The 13152-nt window shown below is 37.8% G+C and overlaps 1 protein-coding gene across 1 annotated transcript in view; it reads left to right on the top strand.

Annotated features, from left to right (window-relative positions):
* LOC142944449 (putative E3 ubiquitin-protein ligase HERC1) overlaps nt 1–8206 on the top strand; it is a gene marked incomplete at its 3' end in the record, with an annotated part of 39130 nt that extends 30924 nt beyond the window's left edge. The window contains exons 32-42 of the mRNA XM_076085655.1: nt 105–211; nt 295–405; nt 498–668; nt 1660–1899; nt 2133–2216; nt 2667–3223; nt 4375–4990; nt 5672–5945; nt 6601–6811; nt 6907–7073; nt 8061–8206. Of these exons, the coding sequence (XP_075941770.1) occupies nt 105–211; nt 295–405; nt 498–668; nt 1660–1899; nt 2133–2216; nt 2667–3223; nt 4375–4990; nt 5672–5945; nt 6601–6811; nt 6907–7073; nt 8061–8206 (2684 nt within the window). The remainder of the gene's footprint in view (nt 1–104; nt 212–294; nt 406–497; nt 669–1659; nt 1900–2132; nt 2217–2666; nt 3224–4374; nt 4991–5671; nt 5946–6600; nt 6812–6906; nt 7074–8060) is intronic.
* Nucleotides 8207–13152: the final 4946 nt, after the last annotated feature.

The raw sequence follows: 13152 nt of genomic DNA on the forward strand, positions 1-13152 counted from the left end.
GTACAACCAGCCGTTGTGACACACGACACCGTGTAACATGTGCGCCTGCTTCATGTTACAAAGCTGAGATATTCATTAACCCCTCGTGGCTGTTTTGATTCTAGGGGTCCCTCTGGTGGGCAACCTGAGAACTCGGCTCCTGGCTCTTCATGTGCTGGAGGCCGTCCTTCCTGCCTGTGAGGCCAATATGGAGGACGACCAAATGACACAGGTTTGTCGGCTTTCTTTGCTTTTTTTTTTTTGTGCAACTCCTCAATAACAGCCAGTGAGCTGATAAAGTTTGTTCTCCTCTAGGTTGTCGAGCGGCTCTTCGCCCTTTTGTCCGACTGCATGTGGGAAGCTCCCGTTGCTCAAGCCAAACACTCGATCCAGATTAAAGAAAAAGTTCAGGAACTCAAACTGCAGGTGTAGTAATCATCCTCCATCCTCCCCCCCGACTCGTGTTTTGATTATTATGACTATTTGTTCGAGCGGCCGACGGTTTCTTTGATCCCCAGGGCGAGTCAGAGGAGGAGGACGAGAACCTTCCCATCCAGGAAGTGTCCTTTGACCCGGAGAAGGCTCAGTGTTGCATGGTGGAGAACGGCCAGGGTCTGACGCATGGCAGTGGGGGTAAAGGCTACGGCCTGGCCTCTACCGGCATCTCCTCTGGATGCTACCAGTGGAAGGTACAGTTACTGTTTATTACCTTATCTCCTGCTGCTTCCACGCGCTCCTCGGATGCTTTGACATCCTGAATTGTGGAAGTTGTTCCGACTTCGGAAGCTACAAAGAAGATGTTCTGTATTTTACTACTCGGAGCATTTAAACAAGACGTTGATAGCCATTACAACTTCCGTAGTCTGAACCAAGACGGCAAACTTTATTACACCTTTCAACCTTGACAAAGGCAACACAGACCAGATCCACTACTTCTGTTCTTACCTTTCACAATAAAAGCCCTCAAATTCACTCAGAGGTATTCACTGAAAGGAAATATCTTACAGTGTCTTCGGCTGTAACAGTTCAGCTCAGACAGTCAGACGCTGCTCTGGGTCAACAGGATGCTGGTTGTTGGTCTTCTGCTTGTGAATCTGTTTTAACCTTTGAAGTGTTGACAAAATTGCATCGCTGCCAGTATGAATAGTTTTGATACAAAATATTAGCAGACGAGTATTTCCCATTATTGTGTTGTCTATTAGTCCCGCCCCCGGTGTGGAAAGACCAACTTTTCGAACTAATCAAGGTCCCTCTACGTGGACAGCAACTAACTGTTACAACCTTATACCCTCTTAAAATTGATACGCAATACATGAATTAATAACAAAGTTTCTCATCGTCAACACGTTTACTTTCGTTCGCCATCTTTCTCAGTCATGTGACGTCAATCGGCAAGTCGTGTAACAAAGTTTTCAACATCTTTCCTAGTTTTTGTTCCGACTTGAGGGGCGGGGCGTTCATGGGAACTTTCCCAGTCGGGAACTCATTTTTTTTTTAAACATTTCAAAATCTTCATGAAGCCAGCTGAATGTACACACCAGGGCTGAATAATCTGATAGTTAAGGAAGGATAACAGTAGAGGCGGAGCATTAATTGATGGGAAACTGCTTTACACAGAAATATAAACTTATCTAATTTTTTGCCTGTTTTGAACCACGTCCCGTTTTATTTCCTCTGTAGTTTTACATCGTGAAGGAGAACCGAGGCAATGAGGGCACGTGTGTGGGCGTTTCACGATGGCCCGTGCACGACTTCAACCACCGCCCCACGTCGGACATGTGGCTGTACCGGGCGTACAGCGGGAACCTCTATCACAACGGAGAGCAGACGCTGACTCTGAGCAGCTTCACTCAGGGAGACTTCATCACCTGCGTCCTGGACATGGAGGCCAGAACCATCTCCTTCGGCAAGAACGGAGAGGTGAGACACACTGAATATTGATTTGGATATTTAAAAAATAATTTAAAGTATCACAAACTGCGTTGATCATTGCTAGTCCGTCCCTAAATTATGAATGTCTCGTCTGGACATGGACACGCATGCATATTCATTTATTCACACACAATTCAATAGCAAAGACGAAACATAAAAGAGCCACATGTCCTCCTCGGGGTTCTGTGTTCATCTCTAACTGCTGACTTGTGATTCAACAGGAACCAAAGTTGGCCTTCGAGGACGTTGACGCCACAGAGCTCTATCCCTGTGTGATGTTCTACAGCAGTAACCCAGGAGAGAAGGTAACGCACATAAGCATCCACCTACTGCTCCATCTGCAGGAGTTCTTTCATCTGCTCATTTTTACAGTGACTCAGCTGTTACTGGGGGATGAGATTCCATAACTTTAAGCTTTTGTTCTGGTATGATCTCTGAGGGCGGATTCACAGAAGGATTGTTAGGGTTTTGCAGCTGTTAAACCTGCACAAATAATACAAAAAAAACCCTGTGTGATTCTTCTAGCAACAAATAATACTCACCCCCTGTGTCATTTACTCATATTTAAATGAGGTAGTATGCAAAAATGTGGCCATTTTTATGTTAATGAGCCACATTGCAAAAACAGTCCAATTCACAAAGACCATTACACGCAGTTACACTAATGTGATGCTTTCTATATATATATATATTATACATATATATATATTATATATATATATATTATATATGTATATTCTGCTTATTTGTTCCAGGTTAAGATCTGTGACATGCAGATGAGGGGCACACCTCGAGACCTCTTACCTGGCAACCCGGTCTGCAGCCCCATGGCCACTGTCCTGGCCGAGGCCACTACGCAGCTGATCCGCATCCTGCATCGCACCGACCTCTGGACCCACCGCATCAACGAGACCATGACCGAGCGGCTCCACAGGATCAAGCCTTGCTTTAGGGAGTCCGCCGGCACGTCCGGTGGCGGGGGTCAGAGGCTGAAGAAGAGTCGCTCGGTGCAGAGCCGCGAGGAGCACGACGCCCAGAGGGAAAGCCAGGAGACGCCCACGAGGACGGAGGAGGAGCGGGGACGCCACGGGCGGCAGCACGGCCTGGGGGAGCTGTCGGAGCACCACCTGAGGACGCTCTGCACGGAGGTGTGGCCGGTCCTGGCGGTGATCGGAGGGGCGGACGCGGGCCTGCGTGTCGGCGGGAGATGTGTGCACAAGCAGACCGGGAGGCACGCCACACTACTGGGCGTGGTGAAGGAAGGCAGCACCTCGGCGAAGGTGCAGTGGGACGAGGCCGAGATCACCATCAGGTACGGGGGGTTGTGGCACCTTTCTTTGACATTTTTATACGTTGCTATATTTGTTATTTGCTGGTATATTTTACAGATATACCAAATTGTAAGCAAGTTGTGAATTTATTTCAACATCGGCCATGTAAAGATTTTGACTGTCACTGCACACTCAAACAATATGTGCTGAGTCAGCAGCTTTTGCTTTTAACGAGGGGAAATCCATCACATGATTGTTGGTCCAACAGCAGCGCTCTGCACGATGTTAGAGACGCACCGACAGCAAGTCTTCTTATTGGCTGATCCTGATTCCTTAAATCGTTTTGAATAGTCTGACCTGCTGATTCAGAGGTCATTTATAGTTTAGACAAACTTTCCTCTTAACTTTTCTTTAAATGGAAAATTTAATTGGATGTTCATAAATTATGAACATGATTTGTAAATTTTCATATCATAGAAAACATTCTATTCTATACTGATGTATGTAGGTCTGTTTTAGAGTCAACGATTTATTATCCGTCTAAAGTGATGTATTTATTTATCTGTTTATACAAAACTATGAATGAATCTATTTACAAGAATGTAAAGTGTGTATATTATGTTTTATTAACTCACTGCGTGGAATATATATCAATATGATATATGTGAATATATTTCTTGTGTTTACCTGATGGTCTGAATAAGTCGCTAAATATGTCGCCAGTTGTTGTTTTTTTTTAGAAATAAAGTCGATAAGAGGGTTTGAAATGCGTGTAAATTCAAACCAGCACAGAATGGTCTGTATGTGAAACTGATCGGTGCGTCTCCAGTGCTCGTGTGACTTATGGTCGTCGGCAGTTTGACCTCATGGCTGATGAGAATGTATTCTGGAGCTTTCTTCACTGCCTGTATTCACATCCCTCTGACACCCTGCATTAGCCTCTTCATCGGTTTATTTTTCACCCTCCATTTCCCCCTCGCTCTAATTCACTGTTTTCATGTTTGTTATTGACTCATCATTAATCCACAACTCTTCTGCACGATGATTCACCGAGCGGCATGATTTTGTGCCATACCCACACACTCCATTTCTTTATTTGTCTCGCATGCTGTGCTCTTTCTCTCCTGCCCTTTCCCTCACTTTGTGTTTCCTTCCCTTGTCTCCTTTCACTCTCCACTCCCTTCTATTAAAGCTTCCCAACTTTCTGGTCGCCTAGTGACACTCCGCTTTACAACCTGGAGCCCTGCGAGCCGCTGCCCTTCGACGTGGCGCGTTTCCGTGGCCTCACCGCCTCGCTGCTGTTGGACCTCACCTACCTCACCAGCATCCACGAGGAGACCGCCGCCAAGCTCAGCTCGCGACGCCACGACAAGAAGCACCGCGGCGCGGCCTCGTCCGGGCAGGAGCCAGCCGGGAACGAGGACAAGGCGGAGAGCGAGGAGCACAACCGCAACGAGCAAAAAGATAACGGCGGAGCGGCTCCAAACATCACAACCTCTGACCTCCGAGTGTCCCACAGCCTGGACGAGGTGAAAGCACACGCGGCGCCCAACTCAAAGTCGGAGAGCGAGATCTCCTCTGTGGCTGGCGGGAACGAGACCCTCTTCACCGTGGCTCCTCACACTCCCGCCGAGGGGAACAGGAAGAAAGGCCACGAGCACGGATCCCGCGGCCACGAGTCCTCCCCTGTTGCCACGCAGTCTGAAATCCACGCGGTGCAGCTGTCCTACCTCTACCTGGGAGCCATGAAGACCCTCAGCACCCTGCTGAGCTGCAGCAAGTACGCCGAGCTGCTGCTCATACCAAAGGTATAAGAGATATCCGATATATATAAATATATATATCAGAGCTCACGGAGTACAACAGTCAGATGAATCACACACATGCTCCTCAGCGGTGTGAGGAAATGTACAGGGTTTAGTAGTGTGAGCTTCTTCTCCATCGTCAGTGTTTTACTACAGTAGACGGAGTTTGGAGAAGACAAGAGTTTAGTTTTTTATGCACTAACGATGCATAAGTACCTCAGACAACATCCAATATATCCCTCTAACTTTTTTGAGGAAACAAATGGCTTCATAGTTCAACAATAATATTAAAATGTTTAAATCTATAGCAGTTCATAGATTACATTCTAATCAAAACACATTTGTATCCATGCGAATATGTTAAGTACATGTCTAATATCTTAATACATTTCTCTTGTGTTGTTCTTTAACATAACTAAGACTATAGAAGTGCAGAAAATATGTAAAAAACAAACATTTGAGAACCTCTGCTTTAAGGAGTTTTATTTCTAACGGAAGGATCTGAGAATAGTAAAGATATAACTGTGAATAAGTGCATTTATGTTTTTCACCTCCCTTCCCTGTTTTTATATGTATGTTTTTCTTTTCTATAACTAGAATCATTAAATATGGATACATGTGTGTCTGCTGGTGTGAAGCAGATCCAGGGCATCGTGCTCATCTGTCCTCTCCTCTGACATTAAGGTGATACCAGAAGCAGCGCCCAGCGGCCACAATGCGGATCTGAACGCCGGCACCGGAGGAAGCACAGCTGCCACCTCGCCGGTGTGCCAGGAAGAAGTGGAGATGCGGGCGGCTCTGCAGTTCCTCATGCGCCACATGGTGAAGCGGGCGGTGATGCGCTCCCCCATCAAGCGGGCCTTGGGCCTGGCCGACCTGGAGAGGGCGCAGGCCATGATCTACAAGCTGGTGGTGAACGGGCTGCTGGAGGAGCCCAGCGGGGGAAAGGCCAAGCCTGGTGAGAATATGAAGCCACGTGAAGCCCGGAGAGCTCTTACTGACAAAGCTTTGTGTTTCTCAGGGCTCCACGCTAAGCTATGGGCCAGATAGACAAACTGACTTCTCCAGAATAGAAAACAACGGCCTATTAATGAATAAATACAATCAACAAAGAGTTGAGCAATTAGAAAATAAATGTACTTTGTTACTGTCATCGATAGTGGTTATTATATAAAAACTCACTTCATAGTGTTATGAAATCAAACCGGTCATACTCTCCTCTCTCATATCTATTTCATGTTGTGAAAACATCTCCTTCAAACAACTGGATTCATTAAAGTTTTCTGCCAAAAACTACATTTTACAAGATTACATTTAAGCGTTGTAATCATAGACTCTAGGTTGTAATTTACCTTTGCCCAAAACCCATTTTTTACTGGAGCTTGAACGCACCGCAATGTAACTGAATGGAACCTCCGTACATTAGCGCCTTAAAAAGCAGGACTGTGCTACGGAGCGACGCCGTGCCTGCAGCAGAAGAGCTGTTCACTATTATTAATCTGAGCAGCATGCATGGCGATGAATTATAATATAATATAATATATCTACATGTCTGCGTGAGGCATCCGACACACAAAGTTCACTTTTCCCCCGGGGCTTTTCGTCTCCCTCAGGAGTTAGGAGTGAACCAGAAGGTGAGGGGGAAGGCACGGAGGGCGAGCAGTTGGCTCAAACCCCGATCACCACCAGCCCCTCGGCCTCCAGCACCACCTCCTTCATGAGCTCCTCGCTGGAGGACACCACGACTGCCACCACGCCCGTCACAGACACGGAGACCGTCCCCGCCTCGGAGTCTCCGGGGGTCATGCCTCTCAGCCTCCTCAGGTCAGAGCAGATGGCCGCAGCCAAGCCAGCCTTTTGTTTCTCATGAATGATTCAAACTGAGATGATTATTTTAATGCTTCTCTGTGATCCGACAGGCAAATGTTCTCGAGCTACCCGACCACCACCCTGGTTCCAACCCGGCGAGCTCAGACTCCTCCGGTGTCGTATCTGCCGACCTCGCCCTCTGACGAGGTCGGCCGCCGGCAGAGTCTCACCTCCCCCGACTCCCAACCCTCCAGACCTCAGAACAGAATGGGTACCTGTAAGTCTGCCAGACTGCCATGCATGTAAACATCGCTGTTCTGCTGCTGAAAAGCTTGTACAGTATGTTGATGTAAGCCAGAGTTACTGTGTTTTCTTTAGTCGTTACAAACCGATACATAAAACTGATTTCATTGATTTTTCTTACTGCAAGCTGGTAAACAGAGATGTAAACGATGCAGGTTTATGAGGAAGAGGATGGATTCAACACCTTTCTTAGAGCTCAAGGATACAAAGTGAATCTGAACCACAGACTGTGTATAAGAAGTGGACGTAGTCATCGTGACATCACTCGTTAGTTTGTGGACTGATGTTTTAAAGCCTTGAGTTCAACAATTTATCCGTCGCCATCTGAGGAGGAGTGACGTAGAGACGCCGTATACGTCTCTGGTAGAGACCTGTCAATCACCGTGTAGCCCCGCCCTAAAGCATCCCCTGCTTTATGGTCTGTGTGACTCTAAATGGACCATAATGTACTAAATGAACATCATGCTGTATTGAAGAAGACTTGAAACTAGAGATTGAGACCATAAACTCATGTTTACAATGTTTACCGAGGTAATAAATCAAGAGAGAAGTAGAGTCATTTTCTCATAGACTTCTATACAACCAGAGGAGTCGCCCCCTGGTGGACACTAGAGAGAATGCAGCTTTAACACATGAAGCATTGACTTCATTTTTCAGAACCGAAGGTCTCCCTCCGCCTGGTTTACAAGAAAATTCCAGAGGGAACCTTTTAAATATTAGATGATGATTTAAACAATGGGCCTCTCTCTGTGATTTAGTACCTCTGCTTGTTTTCACTGAAGCTTAAGATATTCTTAATAATGTCTTCTGACATTAATAGAGCTGCTCTATATTTCAGGCTCCACTGTGACACACTGAGGGAAACCCTGCAACATTTGAATTATTCTCTCATTCCAAAAGTTCAAACCAACATCCCAGATTTCATGATGATGGTCTCTAATGTTGTTGTTGTTTGCTCCAGCTCTGTCGGACCCCAGCAGCCGGCTGTCTACGTCTCCTCCTCCTCCTCCTGCCATCGCTGTGCCCCTGTTGGAGATGGGCTTCTCTCTGCGCCAGATCACCAAAGCTCTGGAAGCCACTGGTCCGTCTCACCTCTCTGCTGTTTTAGTATATTCATCAACTATATGTATATACATACAACTAACCATTATATTCATCAACTATATGTATATACATACAGCTAACCATTATATTCATCAACTATATGTATATACATACAGCTAACCATTATATTCATCAACTATATGTATATACATACAGCTAACCATTATATTCATCAATTATATGTATATACATACAACTAACCATTATATTCATCAACTATATGTATATACATACAACTAACCATTATATTCATCAACTATATGTATATACATACAACTAACCATTATATTCATCAACTATATGTATATACATACAGCTAACCATTATATTCATCAACTATATGTATATACATACAACTAACCATTATATTCATCAACTATATGTATATACATACAACTAACCATTATATTCATCAACTATATGTATATACATACAACTAACCATTATATTCATCAACTATATGTATATACATACAGCTAACCATTATATTCATCAACTATATGTATATACATACAACTAACCATTATATTCATCAATTATATGTATATACATACAACTAACCATTATATTCATCAACTATATGTATATACATACAGCTAACCATTATATTCATCAATTATATGTATATACATACAGCTAACCATTATATTCATCAATTATATGTATATACATACAGCTAACCATTATATTCATCAACTATATGTATATACATACAACTAACCATTATATTCATCAACTATATGTATATACATACAGCTAACCATTATATTCATCAATTATATGTATATACATACAGCTAACCATTATATTCATCAATTATATGTATATACATACAGCTAACCATTATATTCATCAATTATATGTATATACATACAACTAACCATTATATTCATCAACTATATGTATATACATACAGCTAACCATTATATTCATCAATTATATGTATATACATACAGCTAACCATTATATTCATCAATTATATGTATATACATACAGCTAACCATTATATTCATCAACTATATGTATATACATACAACTAACCATTATATTCATCAACTATATGTATATACATACAACTAACCATTATATTCATCAATTATATGTATATACATACAACTAACCATTATATTCATCAATTATATGTATATACATACAACTAACCATTATATTCATCAACTATATGTATATACATACAACTAACCATTATATTCATCAACTATATGTATATACATACAACTAACCATTATATTCATCAACTATATGTATATACATACAACTAACCATTATATTCATCAACTATATGTATATACATACAACTAACCATTATATTCATCAACTATATGTATATACATACAACTAACCATTATATTCATCAACTATATGTATATACATACAGCTAACCATTATATTCATCAATTATATGTATATACATACAACTAACCATTATATTCATCAATTATATGTATATACATACAACTAACCATTATATTCATCAACTATATGTATATACATACAACTAACCATTATATTCATCAACTATATGTATATACATACAACTAACCATTATATTCATCAACTATATGTATATACATACAACTAACCATTATATTCATCAACTATATGTATATACATACAACTAACCATTATATTCATCAACTATATGTATATACATACAACTAACCATTATATTCATCAACTATATGTATATACATACAGCTAACCATTATATTCATCAATTATATGTATATACATACAGCTAACCATTATATTCATCAATTATATGTATATACATACAGCTAACCATTATATTCATCAACTATATGTATATACATACAGCTAACCATTATATTCATCAATTATATGTATATACATACAGCTAACCATTATATTCATCAATTATATGTATATACATACAACTAACCATTATATTCATCAACTATATGTATATACATACAGCTAACCATTATATTCATCAACTATATGTATATACATACAGCTAACCATTATATTCATCAACTATATGTATATACATACAACTAACCATTATATTCATCAACTATATGTATATACATACAGCTAACCATTATATTCATCAACTATATGTATATACATACAGCTAACCATTATATTCATCAACTATATGTATATACATACAGCTAACCATTATATTCATCAATTATATGTATATACATACAACTAACCATTATATTCATCAATTATATGTATATACATACAACTAACCATTATATTCATCAACTATATGTATATACATACAACTAACCATTATATTCATCAACTATATGTATATACATACAACTAACCATTATATTCATCAACTATATGTATATACATACAGCTAACCATTATATTCATCAACTATATGTATATACATACAACTAACCATTATATTCATCAACTATATGTATATACATACAACTAACCATTATATTCATCAATTATATGTATATACATACAGCTAACCATTATATTCATCAATTATATGTATATACATACAGCTAACCATTATATTCATCAACTATATGTATATACATACAACTAACCATTATATTCATCAACTATATGTATATACATACAACTAACCATTATATTCATCAATTATATGTATATACATACAGCTAACCATTATATTCATCAATTATATGTATATACATACAGCTAACCATTATATTCATCAACTATATGTATATACATACAACTAACCATTATATTCATCAACTATATGTATATACATACAACTAACCATTATATTCATCAACTATATGTATATACATACAACTAACCATTATATTCATCAACTATATGTATATACATACAGCTAACCATTATATTCATCAACTATATGTATATACATACAGCTAACCATTATATTCATCAACTATATGTATATACATACAGCTAACCATTATATTCATCAACTATATGTATATACATACAACTAACCATTATATTCATCAACTATATGTATATACATACAACTAACCATTATATTCATCAACTATATGTATATACATACAACTAACCATTATATTCATCAACTATATGTATATACATACAGCTAACCATTATATTCATCAACTATATGTATATACATACAGCTAACCATTATATTCATCAACTATATGTATATACATACAGCTAACCATTATATTCATCAACTATATGTATATACATACAACTAACCATTATATTCATCAACTATATGTATATACATACAACTAACCATTATATTCATCAACTATATGTATATACATACAACTAACCATTATATTCATCAACTATATGTATATACATACAGCTAACCATTATATTCATCAACTATATGTATATACATACAGCTAACCATTATATTCATCAACTATATGTATATACATACAACTAACCATTATATTCATCAACTATATGTATATACATACAACTAACCATTATATTCATCAACTATATGTATATACATACAGCTAACCATTATATTCATCAATTATATGTATATACATACAGCTAACCATTATATTCATCAACTATATGTATATACATACAACTAACCATTATATTCATCAAGTATATGTATATACATACAACTAACCATTATATTCATCAACTATATGTATATACATACAACTAACCATTATATTCATCAACTATATGTATATACATACAGCTAACCATTATATTCATCAACTATATGTATATACATACAGCTAACCATTATATTCATCAACTATATGTATATACATACAACTAACCATTATATTCATCAACTATATGTATATACATACAACTAACCATTATATTCATCAATTATATGTATATACATACAGCTAACCATTATATTCATCAACTATATGTATATACATACAACTAACCATTATATTCATCAACTATATGTATATACATACAGCTAACCATTATATTCATCAACTATATGTATATACATACAACTAACCATTATATTCATCAACTATATGTATATACATACAACTAACCATTATATTCATCAACTATATGTATATACATACAACTAACCATTATATTCATCAACTATATGTATATACATACAACTAACCATTATATTCATCAACTATATGTATATACATACAACTAACCATTATATTCATCAACTATATGTATATACATACAACTAACCATTATATTCATCAACTATATGTATATACATACAACTAACCATTATATTCATCAACTATATGTATATACATACAACTAACCATTATATTCATCAACTATATGTATATACATACAACTAACCATTATATTCATCAACTATATGTATATACATACAACTAACCATTATATTCATCAACTATATGTATATACATACAGCTAACCATTATATTCATCAACTATATGTATATACATACAGCTAACCATTATATTCATCAACTATATGTATATACATACAACTAACCATTATATTCATCAACTATATGTATATACATACAGCTAACCATTATATTCATCAACTATATGTATATACATACAGCTAACCATTATATTCATCAACTATATGTATATACATACAACTAACCATTATATTCATCAACTATATGTATATACATACAACTAACCATTATATTCATCAACTATATGTATATACATACAACTAACCATTATATTCATCAACTATATGTATATACATACAACTAACCATTATATTCATCAACTATATGTATATACATACAACTAACCATTATATTCATCAACTATATGTATATACATACAGCTAACCATTATATTCATCAACTATATGTATATACATACAGCTAACCATTATATTCATCAACTATATGTATATACATACAACTAACCATTATATTCATCAACTATATGTATATACATACAGCTAACCATTATATCATCAACTATATGTATATACATACAACTAACCATTATATTCATCAACTATATGTATATAC

Source organism: Anarhichas minor, unplaced genomic scaffold, assembly GCF_050575085.1.
Source record: "Anarhichas minor isolate MPS153535 unplaced genomic scaffold, ASM5057508v1 ptg000233c, whole genome shotgun sequence".
In the NCBI taxonomy this organism is placed as follows: domain Eukaryota; kingdom Metazoa; phylum Chordata; class Actinopteri; order Perciformes; family Anarhichadidae; genus Anarhichas; species Anarhichas minor.